The sequence below is a fragment of the Aureococcus anophagefferens genome, assembly GCF_000186865.1.
Source record: "Aureococcus anophagefferens unplaced genomic scaffold AURANscaffold_7, whole genome shotgun sequence".
Lineage (NCBI taxonomy): Eukaryota > Pelagophyceae > Pelagomonadales > Pelagomonadaceae > Aureococcus > Aureococcus anophagefferens.
Window position 1 is genome coordinate 828,078 of NW_008705567.1, and position 25,378 is coordinate 853,455.

Here is a 25,378-nt window from a genome sequence, read left to right on the forward strand (position 1 = left end):
GCGACGTGATCGCGGCCATCGCCGCCGCGACGGCGGCTCCCGCCGGGACCGCGGGCGGCGGCGCGTCTTGCGGCGCGGGCGCGGGCTTCGGCGGGCCCACGCGCTTCGGCACGCGGATGGGTCTCGGGCCCTTGGGCTTCGCGGCCGCGGGTTTCGCGGCCCGCGCGTCGTTCATGAGCTTCGACGCCTTCTTCAGCGCCGCCTCCGACGGGCAGACGAGCTTGCGCGAGCCCGACGTGACGAAGACGCCCGGCGTGACCGCGGGCGGCTCGTCGTCGACCTCCGCCGCCGGCGCCGCCGGCTTGGCGGGCGCGGCCACGGGCCGCGGCACGACGATGGGCCTCGGCCCCGCGGGTCTCGACGCCTTCGTCGCCCCGGCGTCCTTCATGAGTTTCGTCGCCTTCTCGAGCGCGGCGTCCGACGGACACACGCGCTTCCGGGAGCCCGACGTGACGAAGACGCCCGGCGGCGGCGCCGGCGCCTCCGGCTCGGCCGGCGGCGCGGCGGCTTTCGCCGGGCCCGAGTCGCTCATCAGCTTCGTCGCCTTCTTGAGCGCGGCGTCCGACGGGCACACGAGCTTTCGCGAGCCCGACGTGACGAAGACGCCCGGCGGCGGCGCCGGCGGCGCGTCCAGCTCGGCCGCCGGCGCGGCGGCTTTCGTCGGGCCCGAGTCGCTCATCAGCTTCGTCGCCTTCTTGAGCGCCGCGTCCGACGGGCACACGAGCTTCCGGGAGCCCGACGTGACGAAGACGCCCGGCGGCGGCGCCGGCGGCGCGTCCAGCTCGGCAGTCGGCGCGGCGGCTTTCGCCGGCTCCGAGTCGCTCATGAGCTTCGTGGCCTTCTCGAGCGCCGCGTCCGATGGCGACACGCGCTTCCGGGAGCCCGACGTGACGAAGACGCCCGGCGGCGGCGCCGGCGGCACGTCCAGCTCGGCCGCCGGCGCGGCGGCTTTCGCCGGCTCCGAGTCGCTCATCAGCTTCGTCGCCTTCTTGAGCGCCGCGTCCGACGGGCACACGAGCTTCCGGGAGCCCGACGTGACGAAGACGCCCGGCGGCGGCGCCGGCGCCTCCGGCTCGGCCGCCGGCTCGGCGGCGTTCGCCGGCTCCGAGTCGCTCATCAGCTTCGTCGCCTTCTTGAGCGCCGCGTCCGACGGGCACACGAGCTTTCGCGAGCCCGACGTGACGAAGACGCCCGGCGGCGGCGCCGGCGGCGCGTCCAGCTCGGCCGGCGGCGCGGCGGCTTTTGTCGGCGCGGCGGCTTTCGCCGGCTCCGAGTCGCTCATCAGCTTCGTCGCCTTCTTCAGCGCGGCATCCGACGGGCACACAAGCTTCCGGGAGCCCGACGTGACGAAGACGCCCGGCGGCGGCGCGTCCATCGTCGCCTCGTTCGTCTCCGGCTCCGCGGCGGCCGGCGCCTCGGGCCGCGACGCGGGCTCCTCGGCGATCGCGGGCAGCGGCGGCGGCGGCGGCGGCGCGACGGTCGCCACGACCTCGCGACGCGGCGGCGGCGCGACGGCGCGCGGCGGCCGCCGCGGCGGCGCGACGGCGCGCGGCGGCGCGACGAGCTCGGCGCCGAGCAGGATGACGACCTGCTCGCCCTTGATCGTGTTCAGCAGATAGTTCGTCAGGCGCACGACGCCGCCGATGCCCAGGCCGCGCAGCGTCACGTTCAGCTTCTGCGCGACGTTGCACGCGATCGTCGCGTCGCCGTCGGTGAGCGTGAGGCGCAGGCGCTGGTGGTGGTTGAAAGACATGGCCTTGACGCGCAAGCACGGGTTGACGACCGCAGCGCTCTCGGCCTTGATCTTTTCTATCAATCCTTTCATTGCGCCACGCGTCCGACGCGCCGCGCGCGTCTCGAGACGCGCGCGCGCGCTCGAGACGTGCGCGCGCGCTCGAGACCGCGCCGCGACGACGACGAGGGCGCCCTTTGAGCGCTCGAGCTCGAGCGGGAACGCGCTGGCTCGGACAGTCGCACCGGCGCGGCGGCCGACGGCGGAGCTGGTCGGCATGGAGCGCCAGTCCTCGTCTGGCTGGCGCATCGACGCGCCGAGCTGGACGCCGCCACCGCCAGCGCCGCAGGCCTCGGCGCCAGCACCGCCGCCGCCACCGGCGCCGACATCGCCGCGACCGAACCCCAAGGAGCCGTCGCAGCGAGGCGGCCGCAGCGGCGGCGGCCGCAGCGGCAGCGGCGGCGGCCGCGGCGGCCGCGGCCGGGGCCGGGGCAAGGGCAAGGGCCGCAAGGAGCCGCCGGGTCTGCACCGACTCCTGGAGATGGGCTACGACGCCGCCGCCGCGCGCGAGGCGCTCGCGGCATGCGGCGGCGACGTCGCCGCGGCCGTCGGGTCGCTCGGCTCGGGCTCGCCCGCGCGCGGGTCGCCGCCGCGCGGCGGCGGCCGCCGCGCGGACCACCTGCTGCGCTTCACGAGCGACCGCGACCGGCCGAGCAAGCCCGCGCCGCGGCCGAAGGCGCGGCCGCACAAGGCGTTTCGGGCAAAAGGTATAGCGTTCGAGCAGGCCTCGGCGCACCTGCTCGTGGACGCGCCGGCGTGCTCGCCGCTCGTCGCCGACGCCGACTGCGCGCCGGACTGGGCCGACGTCGTCGCGCTGGACGTCTTCGGGGGCGAGTACGTCGACTGCCCCGTCTGCCTCGGGGCAGGAAAAGAGAGCGACATTCCCAACTTCAAAGGCTCCGAGCTCGGCCGTTTTCCACTCGTTTCGGCTGATTTTTGGACGAGCGATCGTCTCTCGGAACGGTCTCGAAGCGTGGATGTGTTTTTTGTAACGCGCGCGCGCGGAACACTCATGTTGAAGAGAACTTGAATCACCCTTTTCCTGCCCAGGTCTGCCTCGACGCGGCGCGCATGCCCGTGGCCGCGCGCTGCGGCCACGTCTTCTGCGGGCCCTGCGTCGTGCGCCACGCGAAGATGGACGACGTGAGCCGGAGCGCGCGCTGCCCCTGCTGCGGCGGGCCGCTACGGGTGGGCGACCTGAGGCCCTGCCGCGTGCGGCAGCGCGACGCGCCGCCGGCCGCGGCGAAACGCGCGATCGAGCTCGTCCTGCTGCGGCGGCCGCGGTCCGCGCGGGCGCCCCGGGCGCACTGCGAGCGCGACGACGGGGATCTCTGCGAGCCGCTGGGCAAGCTGACGGCCTGCGACGGCGCGGCCTTCGACCGGGCCTGGGCGCGCTTCGACGACGCGGCGGCCGCCGCGGCCGCGGCCGCGGACGACTCCGTCGAGCGGCGCGACGTCGCCGTCGCCGTCGAGGCGCTCGCGGCCGTGCGCGCGGCGGCGGCATCGCGGCCGCGCGACGCCGTCGACGTGCCCTTGGACGCCGCGGAAAAGGCGTATTATTTCTACGGGCGCCGCGACGGCGCCCTCGAGTTCCTGCACCCGCTCTTCCTGAAGCTGCTCCTCGCGGCGGCGGGCGGCGACAGCGACGCCTTGCCGCGGACGTTGACGGCGACGGTGTCGCACGTCGAGCGCGTCGAGCAGACGGAGGAGGCGCGGAGGCGGTTCCCCTGGGCGGCGCACGTGCCGCTCGGGACGGACTTTGCTTTGCTCGACGCGACGAAGATCGCCGGCGACGGCGACGACGCCTGGGCGAAGCGCTGCGCCGACGCGCGCAGGGCCGACGAGGGCCTCGACGCGGGCCTGCGCGAGCGCGCGGACGCGGTGAGAAAGGAAAGGGACCGCGCGAAGCGCGAGGAGAAGCGCCACGCGAAGCACGGCGAGGCGCGGCTCCCGAAGAAGGCGGACCCCTTCGCCTACTCGCGGAGCGACTTCGGGCGCCTCTCGTCCGAGGCCGTGCCCATCCCCGGCGCCGGCGCGCGCGTCGGCCGCGACGACGACGACGACTCCGACGACGGCGACGGCGCCGAGGCCGCGCCGGCGCTCGGGTCGTCGCCGAACCAGATGTCCTTCGCGGCGACCGTGAACAGGGACTTGTTTTCTGTCGCGTCGGCCTTCCCCGAGCTCGGCGGGGGCCGCGCGCCGGCGCCGGCCCCTCCGCCTCGCTGGGGCCGGCCCGCGGCGCCGCCCGCGGAGTCGGCCGTCGTCGACGACGCGGGCGAGGCCGTCGACTTCGGCGGCTCCGCGGACCTCGCCGGCGCGCTCGCGACGGCGCTCGCGGGCGTCGACGCGGCCTCGCCGCCGCGGCGCGGGAAGAAGGGCGGCCGGAAGAAGGTGCTCCTCTCGTCCGGCGGCGGCCGGCGCTACGACTAACAATTTTCTCGAGGGTGTCGTATATGCAGAGTGCCCCCCCCGACTCACTCGTCGGACCGGACCGAGTCGGCGCGCGGCGGCGCGTCGAGGAGCGCGCGCGCGTCGTCGCCCGGCGGCAGGACGATGGCCACGGGCCCGGCCGCGCGCGCGGCGTCGAGGCGCTTGAGGAAGTCGAGGCGCGGCAGCGTCGACGCGCCCATGGCGATCTTGTAGGGCAGCTCCATGCCCAGGTCCCAGAGGCCGTAGCCGCTGAGCTGGAGCGCCTTGGCCGTCGCCGCGCACTGGACCGAGCCCGCGGACGGCGCTCGCGAGAAGCCGCTCAGGGACGTGTAGACGTCGCCGACGGCGTAGCCGAGCTCGCCGGCGACGAGGGCGCCCGTCTTGCGGTCGCGGCACTCGAAGGTGTGCATGGTCACGGGCGGCGCGGCGCCGTCGCCCGCCAGGCGGCCCTCGAAGAGCGCTTTAAACGCGCGGACGAGCGGCGGGTAGAACCAGCACTCGTCGCCGTGCTGCTCGCGGATGCCCGCGACGACGGCGTCGAAGGACGTGTCCACGGACAGAGAAAATTGCTTCGCCTTGCGGCGCGCGGACCGCGACACGTGCAGGTCGGGGAAGACCAACGCGCACCGCTGCCGGTGCATCTTCGGCAGGAGCGCGTGGCCCTCGCGGCCGACGCGCTGGGCCATGGTCAGGAAGCCCCGGGCCATGAGCGCCGCGACGAGCCGCGGCTCGAAGGACGCGGCCCAGCAGAACTCGCCCCGGTAGTGTCTGGACACGACGTCCGCGACGCGGTCGAGGTCGCTCCCCGCGGCGATGTAGGGCACGTTGCTCAGCCAGGGGCAGGCGCCGACGATGCGCTTCGCGTCGGCGTCGCCGTCGGCGGGCGGGGCGTCGCCGCCGCCCGACGACCGCCCGACGCGCCAGGACCGCCGGGAAGCTTTGTGGCCCTTCTTCGACCGGCCCCCGGGGGCCTTGCGCGACGTGAGAGAGATGAGACTTGACCGCGGCGTGTCCACGGTGCTCGACACGCACAGCTCCGTCATGGTCTTGATCATTATTTTTGTGGCCCCCGCGCGAGGATCTTCCGGCGTTCGCGCCGGCCAGCTCTGGGCGCGGCTTTGGCTCCGGCCTCCGTGGCAGGCCAGGAAAGTAGCTAAAAGTCAATGTCGGCAAGTTGAACACGCACCCTCGCCCGCGGCCGCAACTTAGCACGCCGGCAGCCCCCCGACGCACGTCATCATGCCGGCGACGACGCCCGGCGGCGACGGCGGCCGGAGCTCGTCCCCCGGCGCGTCGCCGTCGTCGTCCTTCCGCCGGGCGGCCGCGGCCTCGGTCGCCGCGGCGGCCGCGGCCTCGGCGATGCGGCGCTCCGCCGCGTCCGCGTGCCGCCGCGCGATGCGCGCGCGCTCGTCGGCCCGCGCTCCCGCGCCCAGAAACACGGCCGCGTCGACGGCGGCGTGCTGCTTCGCCGCCGCGTCCGGGCCCCCCGCTGTTTTCGGGAATTTCAGACCGCCCCGGCACCTCGGGCAGAGCGAGCACTTGGCGAGCCAGGGCCGGAGGCAGCCGAGGTGGAAGACGTGGCCGCCCTGGCAGGGCACGCGGACGACGGGCTTCGACGCGAGCGGCGCGAGGCAGATGTCGCAGTCGTCCGCTCCGTCGAAGGTGCCCGGCGCGCAGATCGACCGCTCGAGCGCGGCGAGGCGCGGCGCCGGCACCGGCGGCGACAGCTTCGAGGGGTCGTCGGGCTCCGCGACGGCGGTGCCCCGCCAGGGCCGCGCGTCGTCCGTCGACGTCGGCGCGGGCTCCGCCTCGTCCCCTTCCGCCTCGGCGCAGGCGACGTGGTAACGATGAACCGCAAGGCCCCGGCGCCAGACGCAGACGTCGCCGCCGAGGGCCAGGCCTCCGGCGCACGCGCGGCAGAAGCGGCCGACGTCCGTGCGGTTCGCCGCGCGCACGACGACGTCGCCGCGGCCGCGGAACCGCGGGAACCGGTCGCGCGCGCGCGCCGGCGGCGGCCGCGCGGCCACGGCCCGCCGCTCGCGGTCGACGTCCTTGACGAAGCACCGCGCCTTGTAGACCATGACGCCGTGGCCCGCGGCCGCGTCGCGCGGACGGTCCGTCGAGACCCGCAACAGCTCGACGCCGTCGAGCGCCACGGCGACGTCGCGGCCGCGCACGGCGACGGCGACCTCGCGCCAGGGCCGCGACGCCGCCGGCGCGCGCGCCTCGGCGAGCCGCCGGCCGCCCGGGAAGCTGTCGACGACGACGTTGCCCCGCGAGACGCCCGCGGCGAGCCACGCGTCGCCGACGATCTCGAAGGCGAGGAAGAAGGACTGGCAGACGTGGAGGTGGTCGCCGACGTGGCGCGCGGGCTTGAACTTGGCCGAGACCTCGTAGGCCTCGCCCCGGGGCGTTCGCGGCGGCGGCGCGCGCGCGAGGCACGGCGACTCGGCGCTCCGGCCCTCGAAAACGTACTCGCCGCCGCGCACGCGCTCCAGCGTCCCGCGGCCCCGGCGGCTCCAGCCGTCGGGGAAGTCCGGCGGCGGCGGCGGCGCCCTCTTCGCCGGGTACGCGCGCGGCCCGCGCGGCTCGCGGTTCCCGCGGTCCGCGAGGGGCCGCCGCGCGGGCTCCTCCGCCGCGCGGTCGCGGTTCGCCCAGCGCGGCGTCGACGCCGCGAGGTGCGCCTCGCGCTGGGCGACGCGCGTCTGCCAGGACGTCGACGGCCGCTGCAGGGCCGCCGCGGCGAGGGGCCGCCGCAGCGTCGCCGTCGTCGCGGGCCGGCCCGCGGACCGCTTCAGCGTCGTGGGCCGCGTCGCCGCGAAGGTCCCGCCGCCCGTCGCCGCCATGGTCGTCTCCATTGGCTGCCCCGCTCGGGGCCGAGAGCAACGATGCTTCTTCACCATGACGAGGAACTACCAATTAAATCAGCCGACAACCCGTCGGGGCAGCGCGCGCTGTTGGGCTGGGCTAGGTCGGCGCCCTCGCGTCGCGGTCGCGGCCGAGGCCCTCCGACGCCCCCGGCGCCCGGCGCGCTTTTTGAAAAACCGAGCCCGCCGGAGCCATGGCGCTCCAGGCGCGGCACCGCTACATCGTGTCGCGCATCAACGAGGCCTTCAAGCTCGACGACGAGGAGATGATCGAGGAGCTCATCCGCAAGGAGAACTTCATCAGCCGCATCAACGCCTTCTTCCGCGCGAACGGGCCGACGCGCATCTTCATCTTCTGCGAGAAGCTCGGCGGCAACCGGCGGTCGACGCCCGAGGACGCGGCGGCGCTCCAGAAGAAGACGTGTTCGCACAACGACGACGTCGCGCTCTACTACAGCGACGGCAGCGACCTCGAGTCGCTGCCGTCGTCGGCCATGGCCAAGGTCGTCTACTTCATGAAGCGGCCGGGCAAGGAGCGCGACGACAAGGTCGCGCTGGACCCGCTCAAGGCGCAGGACGGCGCGCTCTTCTTCGGCACCATCGGCCAGCCGCTCCAGTCGCTCGAGGCCATGCTGCGCACGCTCTACAGCCCCATGCTCGCGAGCGACAGCAGGCACGTCTGGGGCGCGTCGAGCGACGAGCACAAGAACGAGTTCATGGTCGGCGTCGAGGGCTTCGTGCGCAACGTCCAGGAGAACATCAAGTCGCTCGGCGGCGGCCTGGAGCTGCAGCAGCCGAACCCGGACGTCGCGGACGTCGACGCCGTCACCGCGGCGGCGGACCCGGCCATCGTGACGCACTACATCGAGCTCCTGGAGGAGTGGTGCGCGTCCATCGAGGTCTACCTCGGCGACACGGACCGTTCAAGATGGGAGACGACGGACTCCGGGCCCGCGACGGAGCTCGAGTACTGGCGGCGGCGCATGCAGCGGCTCACGTCCATCACGGACCAGCTCAAGACGAAGCGCTGCAAGCAGGTCATCGTATTGCTGACGTCCGTGACGAAGCAGCCCGAGGACGCGATGATCAACCGGAACCACATCCTGGGCCTCATGCGCCGCTGGCGCCAGATCGACGTCTGCATCACCAAGGCCGCCAACGAGGCCAAGGACAACTCCAAGTTCCTGTCGACGCTCGAGCGCTTTCTGGATCCGCTCCAGAGCGGCACGCCGGAGACGATCGTCGACTCGATCCCCGCGCTCATGAACGCTTTAAAGATGGTCCACACGATCTCGCGCTTCTTCAACACGACAGAGCGCATGACGAAACTGTTCATGAAGATCACGAACCAGATGATCCAGAGCTGCAAGCTCGCCATCAACGGCAAGGACTCGCCGCAGAAGCTCTGGAGCCGGCCGACGGAGCCGCTGTTGGAGACGCTCGAGTCGTGCCTCCGGCTCAACGAGTTCTACCAGGAGCAGTACCGCGTGACCAAGGACAAGCTGCTGACCATGCCCAAGGGGCGCCAGTTCGACTTCGCGGAGGCCCAGATCTTCGGCAAGTTCGACCTCTTCTGCCGCCGCGTCATCAAGCTCATCGACATGTTCTCGACGATCCAGCAGTTCCACGCGCTCGTGGACCACAAGCTCGAGGGCATGGAGCCGTTGCTCGTCGTCTTCGACCAGATCATCGTCCAGTTCAAGGAGAAGCGCCACGACCTGCTGGACTACCACAGCAACAAGTTCGACCGCGACTACGTCGAGTTCAACGTGCGCATCGGCGAGCTGGAGACGTCGCTGCAGCACTTCATCAACCGCAGCTTCGAGTCGATCTCGTCCATCGAGCAGTCCCTGAGCCTCCTGAAGAAGTACCAGTCGATCCTCCATCGCGAGAACCTCCGGAGCGACCTCGACTCGAAATTCATGATCATCTTCCACAACTACGGCCTCGAGCTGGCGTCGGTGCAGGAGACCTACGAGAACCACAAGCACAGCCCGCCGACGGCGCGGAACATGCCGCCCGTCGCCGGGAACATCACCTGGGCGCGGCACCTCCTGCGGCGCATCGAGGACCCCATGAGCCGGTTCCAGTCGAACTCGGCCGTGCTCGCGTCGAAGGAGTCGAAGCGCATCGTGCGCACCTACAACAAGGTCGCGCGCACGCTCATCGCCTTCGAGTACCTGTGGTACGAGGCCTGGTGCAAGAGCGTCGGCGCCGCGCGCGCGGGGTTGCAGGCGACGCTCATCATCCGCCACCCGCACAGCCAGAAGCTCTTCGTGAACTTCGACGCGCAGGTGCTGCAGCTCATCCGCGAGGCCAAGTGCCTCACGCGCATGGGCATCGACATCCCCGAGGAGTCGCGCATGGTGCTGAGCCAGGAGGACCGGTTCAAGGGCTTCTACAACGAGCTCAAGTACGCGCTCTCCGAGTACGACCGCGTCTGCGGCCGCATCCAGCCCCAGACGGCGTCCGTGCTGAGCCCGCACCTCCAGACGTTGGAGTGCAAGCTGCGGCCGGGCATGGTCACGCTGACCTGGACGAGCATGAACATCTCCACGTACCAGGCGCAGGTGCACCTCGGGGCGGAAAAGAGTGCGACATTCCCAACTTCAAAGGCTCCTCTCTCGGTCGTTTTCCGCTCGTTTCGGCTGATCTTTGGACGAGCGATCATCTCTCGGAACGGCCTCGAAGCGTGGATGCTTTTCTCCGGAACGCGAGCGCGCGGAACACTCACGTTGAAGCGACGTTGCATCTCTCTTTTCCCGCGCAGGTGCACCTCGCGCTGCAGCAGCTCGAGGACCTCATCACGAAGATCAACGACCTCGTGGAGAACCGCATCGAGAAGAATCTCAAGATCATCGCGCGGACCATCTTGGTGGATCTCCCGGAGGACAAGTCCGTGACGCTCGACGAGTTCGTGTCCATGCAGGAGCTCGCGGTGCGGGAGCAGACGGAGATGCTCGTGTCGAAGAATCTCGAAGTAGAAACGGCCGTCGAGGACCTCATCGCCATGCTCAAGCAGTTCCCCCTGGACCCCTCCGTGCCCGACCTGCCGGAGCCGGAGCTGTCGGCGCTCCGCGTGCACTACAACCGGATGACGTACCAGGCGCTGCTCAACTGCGCGCGGAATTCGCTGAACCAGATCAAGAAGCGCGTCTGCGCGCGCGGCGGCACGGGGTTCCTGTTCGTCCAGCGGCCCTTCTTCGAGGTCGACGTCCAGCTCAGCGTGCCGTCCGTGCGGCTGTCGCCGTCGCTCGAGGACGTGCAGCGCGCGATCAACCGGTCCGCCGTCGCCGTTTTAGGCTGCGCGAAGCGCATGTGGGACTGGGGCCAGCTCGGCATGCCCGACGAGCGGAAGCGGGCCTTCTTCGACCGCCTGGGCCGCGACACGGAGATCATCAAGGTCGCGCTGCTGCTCACGGGCGCGCTCCACGCGACGCGGAACCAGGTCGCGGAGTGCCTGGGCACGTTCAAGAAGTACGACTGGCTCTGGAAGGACGACAAGGACCTGCAGTACCGCAAGTTCGTCGAGGGCAACCCGACGATCACGGACTACGACGTCGAGCTCCGGCGCTTCATGGAGATCGAGCGCGAGATCGAGCGCATCCCGCCGATGCACAACATCGGCGCGCTCACGCTCAACACGGCGAACCTCAAGCTCCAGCTCCGCGCGGAGTCGCGCCAGTGGAAGATCCAGTACAGCGCCAAGGTCCACCAGCAGGCGCGCGAGGCCATGTACAATTTGCTCGAGCGCGTCCCGGGGCGGGAAACGAGCGCGACGTTCCCGGGGCTCCTCCCTCGGCCGCGTTCCCCTCGTTTCGGCCGATGCTTGGACGAGCGATCGTGTCTCGGAGCGGTCTCGTGGATGCTTTTTCCCGGAACGCGCGCGCGCGGCGCGCTCGCGTCGAAGCGGCATCACCCTTCAGGTACATCCGCGTGACGACGAACAAGCTGCACGTCGAGGTCAAGGACCTCGACAGCCTGCGCTTCGTCATGACCATCCTGCGCGAGATCCGCGAGCGCGAGTCGTCCATCGAGATGGAGCTGACGCCCATCCTCGACATGTACCAGATGCTCGAGCACTACCTTCCCGGCGGCTTGGTCGACAAGGACGAGATGGACCAGAAGACGATCATGCGGCCGTCCTGGCGCAAGCTCGTCGACATGGCCGAGGGCATCGCCGACACGCTCTCCCAAATCCAGGGCCAGTACAAGAAGCAGCTCATCCTCGACGTCCGCGAGTTCGTCGCCGACTGCCGGAGCTTCCGGTCCGACTTCGAGGACAACGGGCCCCAGCAGCCGGGCATCCCGCCCCAGGAGGCCGTCGAACGGCTGCGGCGCTACAAGGACGAGCTGGGCATCCGCGAGCGCAAGATGGAGATGTACGTCGCCGGCGAGGAAAAAACAGACTTCAAACCTCTCTCCCTCGGTCAAATCGAAGTCGATTCGGCTGATTTTTGGACGGGTCGAGTGCTCTCATCGAGTTCTCGAAGCACAGTGGAAGTGCTTGTGTCAAAACGTTCGAATACCCTCCCATTGAAGTCGAGTTGAAGATTTGATTTGCACACAGGTACGTCGCCGGCGAGGAGCTCTTCGCGCTCCGCACGTCCAAGTACCCCGAGCTGCTGCGGACGCGCAAGGAGGTCGGGCTGCTCGACCAGCTCTACAGCCTCTACCTCGACGTCATCCAGGCCGTCGACGGCCAGCGGAGCGTCCTCTGGTCCGACGTGCCCGGCCTGCTCCAGGGCATGATCGACGAGACCGCGGCCTTCGACCTGCGATGCCGCAACATGCCCAAGCGGCTCCGCGAGTGGCCCGCGTACACGGACCTGCGGACCAAGCTCACGGCGCGACGCCGCGTCCCGCTTTCTGGCCACCGTTTGCGGCCGCCGCGCGGCCCCGCGCGCCGCCGCGCGCGGCGCCGGCCGCGCCGCCGGAGCGGCCCGGCGGCGAACGCAACGCGCGCGCGCGCGCGCGTCCGCCTCCTCGGACTCCTCCGCCCCCCACAGGACTTCCAAGAGCTTTTGCCTCTCATCTCGGAGCTCTCGAAGCCTAGCATCAAACCCAGGCACTGGCTAGAGCTCTTCGAGACCATCGGAGCAAGTCTCCCCTACGACAAGGAGGCCTTCCAATTGCAGGACATCTTCGAAAGTCCTGTGCTTAAATTCCGCGAACAAGCGCGCCCCCGCGTCCGACCATCGCGCGCGTTTGCCGAACTTCAACATTTTGGTTGAAGTGACATATCTTCGACAAAACTGTCCCGGACGCGCGGCGGGGCATGACTTGCTCTCTCCGGCGGCGGCGCGGACCGGGCGGGGGACGCCCGGGCGCCCGCCGGCGCCGCGCCACGGCGGCGGGCATGGCCGCCTCCTCGCTGGGTACGAGGGGCGCCGACACCACCACCACCTGCCGCCGTCCAAGGACGGCGGCGGCGTCGCCGGCGCCCGCCGCCGCCGAAGGCCGCCTCCGGCGGCGATCTGCCACGCCGCCACCGATCGGAACCGTCTCTCCCGAAACCTGTCTTCATACCCAAAACATGACCCGAAAAATTTTAGGTCGAGGAGATATGCGAGGGCGCAGATAAACAATTAGGAATCGAGACGAAGCTCAACGATCTGCGGGAGCTCTGGGCGCGGAACGCGTTCACGTTCAGCCAGTGGAAGGGCCGCGACGTCCCCATCCTGTCCGCCTTCGGGCAGATCATCGACGACCTCGAGGAGGCGCAGCTCAACCTGCAGACGCTGCTCTCCATGCGCCACGTGACGCCCTTCCGCGAGGCCGTGACGCTCCAGCTGACGACTTTGAGCGACACGACGGACACGCTCGAGCTGTGGATCAAGGTCCAGCTGTTGTGGACGTCGCTCGAGTCCGTGTTCATGGGCGGCGACATCGCCAAGCAGATGCCCCTGGAGGCGAAGAAGTTCGCCAAGATCGACCGCGACTTCGTCAAGATCATGATCAAGGCCGCGGAGACGCAGATCGTCGTGACGTCGTGCGGCAACGAGTTGTTGCGCAACACGCTCCCCGTGCTCTACGCGGAGCTCGAGAAGTGCCAGAAGTCGCTCGAGGGCTACCTGGAGCAGAAGCGGTCCACGTTCCCGCGCTTCTACTTCGTGTCGAACCCCGTGCTCCTGCTCATCCTGTCCCAGGGCAGCGACCCGCTCCGCATGCAGCCCTACTACGAGAAGGTCTTCGACAGCGTCAACCAGGTGACGCACGACCGCCAGGACAAGGGCAAGATCGTCGCGCTGAAGAACATCTCGGGCTCCGACGAGGAGATTGTGAAGTTAGCGACGATCGTCCAGGCCGCGGGGTCCATCGAGGTCTGGCTCGGCGCGCTCGTCAAGGAGATGCAGCGGTCGCTCAAGGCGCTCTGCGAGGTCGCCGCGGCCCAGTGCGCCGAGCTGCCGCTCGCGGAGTTCATCGACAGCAACTGCGCCCAGTTCGCGCTCCTGGGCATCCAGTTCAACTGGACCGCGCAGTGCCAGGAGGCCTTGGACAAGTCGAAGTCGTCGAAGGGCATCGTCGGCGAGACGAACAAGCAGCAGCTCGCCGTGCTCCAGGAGCTGTCGAGCTGGTGTTTGACGGATTTGAAGACGAAGATGAACCGGCGGAAGATCGAGACGCTCGTGACGATCCACGTGCACCAGCGCGACGTCTTCGCGGATTTGGCGCGCATCTTCAAGGAGCGCAAGCAGCTGGACAGTGGCGACTTCGAGTGGCTCAAGCAGGCGCGCTTCTACTGGCGCAACGACGCGCGGGACCTCCACGGCAACGCGGCCTGCGTCGTGTCCATCTGCGACATCGACTTCCAGTACAACTTCGAGTACCTCGGGTGCAAGGAGCGGCTCGTCATCACGCCGCTCACGGACCGCTGCTACATCACGCTGAGCCAGGCTTTGGGCATGCACCTCGGCGGCGCGCCCGCGGGGCCCGCGGGCACGGGCAAGACGGAGACGGTCAAGGACCTGGGCCGCGCGCTCGGCGTTTTTGTGGTGGTCACGAACGGGGCGGCAAAAGAGAGCGAACTTCCCAACTTCAAAGGCTCCGATCTCGGCCGTTTTCCACTCGTTTCGGCTGATTTTTGGACGAGCGATCATCGCTCGGAGCGGTCTCGAAGCTTAAATGCTTTTTTTGGAACGCGCGCGCGCGGAACACTCACGTTGAAGCGACGTTGAATCACTCTGTTGCCGCCCAGGTCACGAACTGCACGGACCAGCAGCGCTATACGGACATGGCCAAGATCTTCAAGGGCTTGTGCCAGGCGGGCCTCTGGGGCTGCTTCGACGAGTTCAACCGCATCGAGCTGCCCGTGCTCTCCGTCGTCGCGCAGCAGGTGCTGGCGATCACGAACGGGAAGCGCGTCGGCGCGTCGACGTTCACGTTCCCGGGCGACAGCCAGGTCATCCAGCTCAACCTGAACGTCGGCTACTTCATCACGATGAACCCGGGCTACGCCGGCCGCCAGGAGCTGCCCGAGAATTTGAAGGTCCTGTTCCGGAGCGTGTCGATGATGGTCCCCGACCGCGAGATCATCATGAAGGTGAAGCTTTGTTCCGTGGGCTACTCCAAGTTCCCCGAGCTCGCGCGCAAGTTCAACGTGTTGTATCGCCTGTGCGAGCAGCAGCTCTCGAAGCAGAAACACTACGACTTCGGGCTGCGCAACATCCTGTCGGTGCTGCGGACCGCGGGGCAGACGAAGCGCGACAACCCCGAGGACGACGAGGACCTGCTGATCATGCGGACGCTCCGCGACATGAATTTGTCGAAGTTCGTCGCCCAGGACGTGCCCCTCTTCCTGAGCCTGCTGGGCGACCTCTTCCCGGCCATCTCCATGCCGTCGGGCGGCGGCCACGGCGACCTGCAGAAGGTCGTGTCCGGCGTCGTCGACAAGTACGGCCTCATCAAGCACCCGTCCTGGAATTTGAAGGTCGTCCAGCTCTACGAGACGACGCTCGTGCGCCACGGCATCATGATGGTCGGCCCGCCGGGGTCCGGCAAGTCGACGATCATCAAGGTGCTCCAGGACGCGCTCACGGCGACGACGGGCGTCCAGAACAAGCGCGTGCGCATGAACCCCAAGGCCATCCGCGCGGAGGAGATGTTCGGCGAGACGGACCGCCTCAGCGGCGAGTGGCTCAACGGCATCTTCGCGTCCATCTGGTCCAAGTTCAACGACCGGAGCCGCAAGGACAACACGTGGATCATCTGCGACGGCCCCGTCGACGCGGTCTGGATCGAGAACCTGAACACGGTCCTCGACGACAACAAGATTTTGACGCTGGCCAACGGCGACCGCATCCCCATGGCCGACACGGTCAAGCTCATGTTCGAGGTCGAGGATCTGCGGAACGCGTCGCCCGCGACGGTGAGCCGCGCGGGCATCATCTTCGTCTCCGCGTCGGATCTGGACTGGGAGCCCGTGCTCCAGGCCTGGCTCGGCAAGCAGGCCCACGGCGACATGCTCCGGGGCCACTTTTCCAAGTACCTGGGGAGCTGCAAGTCGCTCCGCGAGCCGGGCATCGCCTTCGAGTTTTTACGGGGCTCCTGCGGCCAGCCGCTCGCGGTGACGCGCGTCGGATCCGTCGAGAACACGCTCGTGCTCCTGTCCGCCCTCCTGAAGCACGCGGAGCTGTCCGAGTCGCAGGACGACGCCGACGGCGAGCTCGAGCGCCTCGTGCTCTTCGCCATCACCTGGGGCATCGCGGGCCTGCTCGAGGCCGAGGACCGCGCGAAGCTGTGCCGAATTCAACCACTGGTTTGGGTGGTCCTGACCAAACTTGAGAATTTTCTAGCTCGGTCACATCGAAGTCGATTCGGCTGATTTTTGGACGGATCGTTTTCTCTCATCGAGTTCTCGAAGCACAGTGAAAATTCTTGTGTCAAAACATTCGAATACGCTCACATTGAAGTCGTGTTGAATATTTGAATTCGGCACAGGCGCGAAGTGGGACGCGTGGCTCCGCGAGGGGCCCGCGGCGTCCGCGAACACGCCGCGCGAGGTCGCCGACGGCGAGACCATCTTCGAGTACGCCGTCAACATGGAGACCATGGAGTGGGAGCGCTGGAGCCCCGCGACCTTCAAGGCGCCCCGGGGCGACGTCGACGACTGGAGCTCCGTGCTCGTGCCGACGATGGAGACGTGCCGGTCGACGGCGCTCATGAAGTACATGCAGGAGATGCACCAGCCCGTGCTCCTCGTCGGCGGGTCCGGCACGGCGAAGACGTCGAACGCGCTCACGTTCTTCGACACGTTCAACGCGGACCACATGCTCCTGAAGAAGATGAACTTCTCGTCCGCGACGACGCCGGGCATGTTCCGGCCGGGGCGGGAAACGAGCGCTTCACGTTCGCTTCAACATGAGCGTTCCGCGCGCGCGCGTTTCAAAAAAAAAGCATCCACGCGTCGAGGGCGCTCCGAGAGATGATCGCTCGTCCCAAAATGAGCCGAAACGAGTGGAAGACGACCGAGCGAGGAGCCTCCAAAGTTGGGAGTTTCGCACGCTTGTCCCGCCCAGGTTCCAGCAGGCCATCGAGGCCGAGCTCGACAAGCAGGGCGGCAAGAACTTCGGCCCGCCGGGGGGCAAGAAGATGACCTTCTTCCTCGACGACCTGTCCATGCCCGAGGTCAACGTCTGGGGCGACCAGCCGACGCTCGAGCTCGTGCGCCAGTTGATCGAGACGTCGGGCGTCTGCTTCCTCGACAAGGACAAGCGCGGCGACTTCAAGAACATCGAGAAGCTCCACTACGTCGCGGCCATGGACCTGCCGGGTGGCGGCAAGAACGACGTGCCGAACCGCATCAAGCGCCACTTCTTCACGTTCACGATCATCACGCCGTCCGAGGCGACGATCGAGTCCATCTACGGCCAATTGTTGGGCTCGCGCTTCAACGCCAAGGACTTTGGCGGGCTCGGCGACTCGTTCCAGGGCTTCGTCGAGCGCATGCCCGCGACGACGATGGCGCTCTTCAAGTGGATGCGCGCGAAGATGCTGCCGTCGCCGACGAAGTTCCACTACACGTTCACGCTCCGGGACCTGAGCCGCCTCTTCCAGGGCGTGCTGCGCACGCCCAAGTCGACGTTCTCCGGCGACCACGTCATCGTCCAGCTCTGGCGCCACGAGGCCGAGCGCGTCTTCGCGGACAAGCTCGTGTCGCTCGCGGACGCCCGCGTGAAATCTTCAACCCGACTTCAATGTGAGCGTATGAAACAGCTTCGACGCGACATTTTCTGCCGTGTTTCGAGAATCCATTGAGAGCCATCGATTCGTCCAAAAATCAGCCGAATCGACTTCGATGTGACCGAGCGAGAGAATGTCAAAGTTTGGTCGGGACGTCCCGGCTCACCGGTTGATTTCCACACAGGCGGACAAGGACCTCTTCGCGACGGAATTGGACTCGAACACGGCGACGCTCATCTCGCCGCCGAGCGCGTCGGGCGGCGGCGGCGCGTCGGCGGACAACTCGCGTGCGAACACGGCGTCGGGCGGCGGCAAGAAGGGCGGCCGCAAGGCCGGGTCCGCGCGCGGCGGCGACTCGGGCGGCGGCCGGCCCGGGTCGTCGCAGCAGCAGAGCTCCGCGGCGTCGCTGGGCGCCGACATCCACGACAAGTGCATGGAGCGGGCCCACTTCGTCGACTTTTTGCGGGACGACGAGTACGACGAGGACGGGATCCTCGTCGCGCTCGCGCCGAAGATCTACGAGGTCGGCGGGCCGCTCGAGAGCCTGCGGGAGCGCACGCTGGGCTTCCTGGGCCGCTACAACGAGGAGCACCCGGGCCGCAAGATGAGTTTGATCATCTTCGACGACGCGCTGCTCCACCTCATTCGCATCTCGCGCGTCTTGGGCATGCCGCGGGGCAACATGATGCTCGTCGGCGTCGGCGGCTCCGGCAAGCAGTCGCTGACGCACCTCGCGGCCTACATGGCCGGGGCCCAGCCCTTCCAGATCTCCTTGACGAAGACCTACAACCTGAATTCCTTCCTCGACGACCTGCGCATGATGTACAAGGTCTGCGGCAGGGCAGGAAAAGAGAGCGAAATTCCCAACTTCAAAGGCTCCTATCTCGGCCGTTTTCCACTCGTTTCGGCTGATTTTTGGACGAGCGATCATCTCTTGGAACGGTCTCGAAGCGTGGACGCTTTTTTGGGAACGCGCGCGCGCGGAACACTCAGTTGAAGCGACGTTGAATCACCCTTTTCCTGCCCAGGTCTGCGGCCAGCAGCGGCGGAAGGCGACGTTCATCTTCACGGACGCGCAGATCAAGGACGAGAACTTTCTGGAGCTGCTGAACTCGCTGCTCATGACGGGCGAGATCTCGGGCCTCTTCCCCAAGGACGAGCTCCAGATCATGGCCGGCGAGATCCGCCAGTTCGCGACGAAGCGGCCCGACTACTCGGACACGCCCGACTTTCTCGTCAAGAACTTCTTCGACACGGTGCGCCAGAACCTGCACGTCGTTTTATGTTTCTCGCCCGTCAACGCCAAGTTCGCGGACCGCGCGCGCAAGTTTCCGGGCCTCATCAACGGCTGCGCGCTCGACTGGTTCCTGAGCTGGCCGAGCGAGGCTTTGATCGCGGTGTCCGAGGGCTTCATCGGCGCCATGGAGATCCAGTGCGAGCCGGAGACGAAGAAGAACCTCATGCAGCACATGGCCTTCGTGCACCACATGATCGTCGAGTCCTGCGACGAGTACTACATGAAGATGCGGCGCCGCGTCTACCAGACGCCGCGGTCCTACCTCTCGTTCCTCGCGGACTACCAGAAGGTCTACGCCGTCAAGCTCGGCGAGATCGAGCAGAAGGCGTCGCGCGTCCAGGTCGGCCTCGAGAAATTGCAAAAGGGCGCCGAGGACGTCGAGTCCATGAAGCTCGTGCTCGCGGACGAGGAGGTGAAGCTCCAGAAGGCCAACGAGGCGACGACGGAGATGCTCGGCAAGCTCCAGCAGTCGTCCATGGAGGCGAAGAAGGAGGCCGACGCCGTCGGCAAGATCAAGGAGTCCTGCGTCGCCGACGCGAAGCGCATCGCCGGCGAGAAGGCCGAGGCGGAGAAGGATCTGGCGAAGGCGCAGCCGTTCGTCGAGGAGGCGGAGCGCGCGGTCAACTCCATCAAGCCCAACGACCTCAACGAGCTCAAGAAGCTCCAGAAGCCGTCGGACATCATCAAGCTGATCTTCGACGTCGTCGGCATCCTGAAGATGGAGAAGCTCAACAAGGTCGAGCTCTGCGAGGTCACGATGGGCATCGGCAAGGAAAAGCGGACGTTCCAGTTCGTCCGCGACTCGTACAAGCTCATGCAGGGCGGGCTGCTGAGCGACGCGCGCTTCCTGCAGAACATCTTTTATTTTAGCAAGTACGAGAAGGACTTCATCAACGACGAGACCATCGAGCTCATGGCGCCGTACGTCGAGATCGAGGAGTACAACACGCTCGTCGCGCGCAACGCGTCCAAGGCCGCGGAGGGCCTGTGCGCCTGGAGCCGGGCCATGGGCTCCTACCACGAGGCGTCGAAGATCGTCAAGCCCAAGCTCGAGGCGCTGCGCATCGCCGAGGCGCGGCTCGCGGACGCGCAGCGCGAGCTCGACAAGGCCGAGGCGAAGCTCCAGGCGTGCATGGACGTGCTCGCGGGGCTCCAGGCCGACTTCGAGGCCCAGATGGCCAAGAAGGAGCAGATCGAGGCCGGCGCGCTCGCCACCCGCAAGAAGATGGAGCAGGCGACGGCTTTGATCGGCGGCCTCGGCGGCGAGCGCGCGCGGTGGACCGAGGACAGCCACAAGTTCGACCAGACGAAGAAGGCCCTCGTGGGCGACGTGGCCATCGGCTGCGCCTTCGTGTCCTACTGCGGCCCCTTCAACCAGGAGTTCCGCGACTACATCGTCCACAACCGGCTCACGTCGGACCTGAAGAAGCGCGCGGTGCCCTGCTCGCCGAGCCTGGACATCATCCCGCTCCTCGTCGACGTCGGCGAGATGGGCGACTGGAACCTCGAGGGCCTGCCGACGGACCCCCTGTCGATCCAGAACGGCATTTTGGTGACGCGGTCGTCGCGCTACCCGCTCCTCATCGACCCCCAGGGCCAGGCGCTGAACTGGATCAAGTGCCACGAGGAGGCGCGGCTGCCCACCTTCGGCCCGACGTCGCTGAACAACCCGCGGCTCCGGGACCAGGTCGAGTTCACGATGGCCGAGGGCCGCGCGCTCATCGTCACGGGCATCGAGGAGGAGCTCGACCCCATGCTCGACCCCGTGCTCCAGAAGCAGGTCATCGTCAAGGGCAAGTCCAAGTACATCAACATCACGGACAAGCTCTGCGAGTACCAGGACGAGTTCATGCTCTACCTGACGACGCGGCTCCCGAACCCGACGTTCAGCCCCGAGGACCAGGCGAAGACGACGGTCGTCGACTTCACCGTGACCATGAAGGGCTTGGAGGAGCAGCTCCTGGGCCGCGTCATCCAGAAGGAGCAGCGGTCCCTGGAGGAGCAGCTCAACACGGTGCTCGAGGAGGTGTCGACGAACACGAAGGCGCTGTTACGATTGGACGAGCTCCTGTTGGAGCGGCTGAGCGCGAACTCGGGCAACCTCCTCGACGACGAGGAGCTCATCGCCGTGCTCGCGGAGACGAAAACGAAAGCCCTCGAGGTCAACGACAAGCTCAACGCGGCCGCGACGACGCGCGAGTCCATCAACGACAAGCGCGAGCAGTACCGGCCCGCGGCGACGCGCGGCTCCGTGCTCTATTTTACGATCGTCGACATGTCGCAGGTTAACGTCATGTACCAGACGTCCCTGGACCAGTTCCAGGCCTTGTTCGACGCGGCCATGGACCTCGCGGAGCGCGCGTCGCTCGCGAGCCGGCGCGTCGCGAACGTCATCGACACGATGACGTACCAGGTCTACCGCGCGATCTCGCGGGGGCTGTACGAGAAGGACCGGCTGTCCTTCAAGCTGCTGCTCCTCTTTACGATTTTGGTGACGGCCGAGCGCCTGAAGCCGCCGGACGTGACTTTGTTTTTAAAGGGAGGCGCGGCGCTCGACATCAACTCGGTGCGCGCGAAGCCCATGCAGTGGCTCACGGACACCGCGTGGCTCAACGCGATACAGTTATCCAACGAGAACGCCATCTTCAAGCAGCTGCCCGAGGAGCTCATGCGCAACGACGCGGCCTGGCGGTCCTGGTACGCGGAGAACGAGCCCGAGGCGCGCGACATCCCAATGTACGAGACGGGGCAGGAAAAGGGTGATTCAACGTCGCTTCAACGTGAGTGTTCCGCGCGCGCGCGTTCGGAAATAGCACCCACGCTTCGAGAGCGCTCCGAGAGATGATCGCTCGTCCCAAAATCAGCCGAAACGAGCGGAAAACGACCGAGATAGGAGCCTTTGACGTTGGGAATTTCGCACCCTTTTCCTGCCCAGGTACGAGACGCGGTTCACCGCGGACAAGGCGTCCATCGGCCAGTTCTCGCGCATGCTCCTCGTGCGCGCGCTCCGCGAGGACCGCACGATCTTGTGCGTCAACGACTTCATCCGGGGCATGGAGACGCTGGACGTGGGCGGCTTCAAGCTGCCCGCGCTGGGGCCCAAGTACGTGCAGCCCATCAACGAGACCATCGAGATGATCTTCCCGAACATGTCGCCGCCCGTGCCCGTCATCTACCTCTTGAGCGCCGGCGCGGACCCGACGGACTCGGTAGAGACGCTGGCGCGGAAGAAGAAGAAGGTCGTGACCTGCGTGTCCATGGGCGAGGGCCAGGAGCCCGTCGCGCTCCGGGCGATCAACAACGCGACGGTGAACGGCGACTGGGTGCTGCTCCAGAACTGCCACCTGGGCCTGCCGTTCATGGACGGGCTCGAGGATTTACTCGCAAAAATCAAGCTCGAGGGCTCGGGCTGCCTGCCCGACTTCCGGCTCTTCACAGGGCAGGACAAGAGAGCGAACTTCCCAACTTCAAAGGCTCCTTTCTCGGCCGTGTTCCACTCGTTTCGGCTGATCTTTGGACGAGCGATCATCTCTCGGAACGGCCTCGAAGCGTGGGTGCTGTTTCCGGAACGCGCGCGCGCGGCACACTCACGTTGAAGCGACGTTGAATCACTCTTGTCCTGCCCAGGCTCTTCATCACGACGGAGCCGCACCCGAAGTTCCCCATCGGGTTGCTCCAGCTCGCGATCAAGGTCACGAACGAGCCGCCGTCGGGCCTGCGGGCGGGCCTCATGCGGTCCTACACGGTCATCATCGACCAGGACCGCATGGAGCGCATCGAGACGGCCCAGTGGCGGTCTTTAGTCTACGCGCTCTGCTTCCTCCACTCCATCGTGCAGGAGCGGCGCAAGTACGGGTCCATGGGCTGGTGCATCCCCTACGAGTTCAACGACGGCGACCTCAACGCGTGCCTCACCTTCCTCGAGCGCCACCTCTTCCACGGCCAGCTGTCCTGGCCCACGCTCCAGTACATGGTCTCCGAGGTCCAGTACGGCGGCAAGATCACGGACGATCTGGACCGGCGGCTCTTCAAGACCTACGGCGAGACGTGGCTGACGCTGGCGACGACGAAGCCCGGCTTCAAGTTCAACCCGGAGCAGACGCTCCAGAAGCTGCCCGACGACTTCGTCTACTCCGTGCCCGCGGGCGACACGTTCGACGACTTCGCGGCGTTCACGCGGACGTTCCCCGAGGTCGACAGCCCCGAGGTCTTCGGGCTCCATCCCAACGCGGACCTCACCTTCCGGAACAAGGAGGTGCAAAATTTATTGAACACGATCCTGGAGACGCAGCCCAAGTCGGGCAACGTCGGCGGCGGCCGGACGCGCGAGGACGTCGTCTACGAGAAGTGCGAGGAGACGCTGTCGCAGATGCCGGCGGACTACGTCGAGGAGGACTCCATGCGGTCCCTGGACCTGAGCCAGCCCCTCGACGTGTTCCTGGCCCAGGAGGTGCAGCGGTTCCAGCTGGTGCTCGACGACGTCCGCGCGGAGCTCGGGACGATGCTCGGCGCGATCCGCGGCGAGGTCGTCATCACGAAGCAGATCATCGACGCCATCAACAGCGTCTACGACGCGCGCGTGCCCCACTTCTGGACCTACAACCCCGCGGGCGACGAGATCTCGTGGCTCGCGCCGACGATCGGGTTGTGGGTCTCGGGCCTCGCCGCGCGCGACAAGCAGCTCCGGGACTGGCTCGGCGCCAAGGGGCGGCCGAAGACCTACTGGTTCCCGGGCTGGTTCAACCCGGCGGGGTTCCTCACGGCCGTGCAGCAGGAGGTGACGCGCGCGCACGCCGCGGACAAGTGGGCGCTCGACGGCGTCGCGCTCAACTCCGAGGTCACCGAGTACGACCGCGTGGAGCAGGTGCGCAACCCGCCGCCCGAGGGCGTCTACATCTCGGGGCTCTTCCTCGACGGCGCGACCTGGGACAAGTCCGTGAACTCGCTCGCGGAGTCCGCGCCCAAGGTCCTCTTCTGCGACATGCCCATCCTCTTCGTGACGGCCGTGACGAAGAGCCAGCGCAAGGGCGCGGACCTCGGGCCCTTCGGGGGCTTCGTCTGCCCGGTCTACAAGTACGTCAAGCGCACGGACAAGTACATCATCTTCTCCGTGACCCTCGCGTGCCAGCAGAAGCCCGAGCACTGGATCCTCCGCGGCGTCGCGCTCCTCTGCTTCACGAACTAGGGGGGGTCCGTAAGTCGCCGCAGCTGTGGGTCCGTCGCATCCGGGGGGGTGGGGGGCTCGCGCGCCGCCGAAGCGCCGCGTCGCGCTTGATGGCGTGCGCGACGACGTTCCCTCGGACGACGACGCTCACCTTCTCGACCCGCTCGCCCACGTGCGTGAGCTCGACCTATAGATCTCACCCAACATGACACGAATGCCCTTACTTCCACCGCGGCGGCGGCCGCCCTGGGGGGAGCGGCGGCGGCGGACCGCCTGGATCCTCCGCGGGGCGCCCGGGGAAGCGTGATCTCGGGGCCGTCCTGGCTTTCGACGAACTCGTCGCCGGGCGCGCTCCCAGGGCTCGATCGCGCCTTCTTGGTTCGAGGGAGCTAGCTCCCTCAGGCCTCGACCTGGACCTCCGCGTCGGGTTGCGGCATCGACGTCTCCTCCGCGGCGCGGCCGCGGAGCTTGCGGACGACGACGGCGAGGCCGAGGACGAGGACGGCCGCGCCGACGCAGAGGCCGACGATGAGCGGCGTGGAGGATTTGTAGGTGGCGTTGCCTTTGCCGTCCGTTATCGACTCTTGCGTTGTCTCGTCGGGAAGGTAGAAGGTGTCCTCGCCGGCGCCGCCCTACGAAGAACATGTCGAGAACGCGGCGATGGTTTTTGGAATGGACGCGGGAGACGCTGACGAAGAGGCGGTTGTAGGTGCCTTCGATGACGGTGAGCTTGTCGTTGTTCGCCTCTCCCTACGCGTGCGCGAAGCGTCGACGCGAGCGTCGGGCCGAGCGCGCGGACGAGGCGACGACGGGTGGGGATCCCGGACGGACGCGGGAGACGCTGACGTAGAGTTGGTTGGCGTCGCCCTTGACGACGGTGAGCGCGTCTTCGCCGTCGCCGCCCTACGCGCGCGCGAAGCGTCGACGCCAGCGTCGGGCCGTGCGCGCACGGACGAGGCGACGAAGGATGGGGATCCCGGACGGACGCGGGAGACGCTGACGTAGAGGTAGTTGTATACGCCCTCGACGACGGTGAGCGCGTCCTTGCCCTCGCCTCCCTACGCGTGCGCGAAGCGTCGACGCGAGCGTCGGGCCGCGCGCGCGCGGACGAGGCGGCGACGGATGGGGATCCCGGATGGACGCGGGAGACGCTGACGTGGAGGTGGTTGCCGTCGCCCTTGACGACGATCGCGTCGTCGCCGCCTCCTCCCTACGCGCCGCGCTGAGGCGAAGAAGAGCCACGGACGTTTCAGACGCGGGGAGGTCGCCTCGATTTTGTTGGAAATGCCCTTGAGGAGCACGCAGTCGTCCTCGTCGGTGAGAGTGTTCAAATATTTTGATTCGGTGACGCACGCACCCGTGATGCCCTCGCAGCACTTGCCGCAGGACCCGCCGTCCGCGAGGCAGTCGGCGCGCTCGGCTGCGGTCTTCTTGAGCGTCTTGGTCGCCGCGGCGCCGTCGCACGTGTGGCCGCTCGGGCAGGCCGTGCACTCGTTGTTGAGGACGTAGGTGTTCGTCGCGCACTTGTAAGGCCAGAAGGCCACGCACACGTTGTCCTTGACGAACCTGGGCGCGGCGCACGCCGTGGCGCAATCGGTGCACGCGGAGCAGGCGTTGGTGTCCCAGCCACAGCGCTCATTCCACGG

The 25,378-nt window shown here is 67.8% G+C and overlaps 4 protein-coding genes across 4 annotated transcripts in view; 2 read left to right on the plus strand and 2 right to left on the minus strand.

Annotated features, from left to right (window-relative positions):
- The window catches only part of AURANDRAFT_63482 (hypothetical protein), a gene marked incomplete at both ends in the record, with an annotated part of 2,920 nt that extends 1,167 nt beyond the window's left edge, over positions 1-1,753 (minus strand). The window contains one exon of the mRNA XM_009038107.1: positions 50-1,753. Coding sequence (XP_009036355.1) covers positions 50-1,753 — 1,704 coding nt within the window. The remainder of the gene's footprint in view (positions 1-49) is intronic.
- Positions 1,754-2,800: 1,047 nt separating this feature from the next.
- Positions 2,801-4,233, plus strand: AURANDRAFT_71455 (expressed protein; the record flags this gene model as incomplete). The annotated part of the gene is made up of 1 exon (XM_009037833.1): positions 2,801-4,233. The coding sequence occupies one exon, from the start codon at positions 2,864-2,866 to the stop codon at positions 4,220-4,222; it is 1,359 nt and encodes a 452-aa protein (XP_009036081.1).
- A 1,194-nt stretch (positions 4,234-5,427) lies between these two features.
- Positions 5,428-7,068, minus strand: AURANDRAFT_63484 (hypothetical protein; the record flags this gene model as incomplete). Its single annotated transcript, XM_009038106.1, has 1 exon — positions 5,428-7,068. The coding sequence occupies one exon, from the start codon at positions 7,066-7,068 to the stop codon at positions 5,428-5,430; it is 1,641 nt and encodes a 546-aa protein (XP_009036354.1).
- A 632-nt stretch (positions 7,069-7,700) lies between these two features.
- AURANDRAFT_16 (hypothetical protein) lies at positions 7,701-23,741 on the plus strand (the record flags this gene model as incomplete). The annotated part of the gene is made up of 15 exons (XM_009037720.1): positions 7,701-9,659; positions 9,860-10,824; positions 11,016-11,471; positions 11,660-11,948; positions 12,099-12,278; positions 12,645-14,087; positions 14,288-15,847; positions 16,038-16,405; positions 16,608-17,262; positions 17,657-18,100; positions 18,300-19,304; positions 19,347-21,304; positions 21,504-21,923; positions 22,091-22,159; positions 22,196-23,741. Coding segments are annotated over 15 exons (13,317 nt in total), but the record flags the coding sequence as incomplete, so codon positions are not given.
- Positions 23,742-25,378: the final 1,637 nt, after the last annotated feature.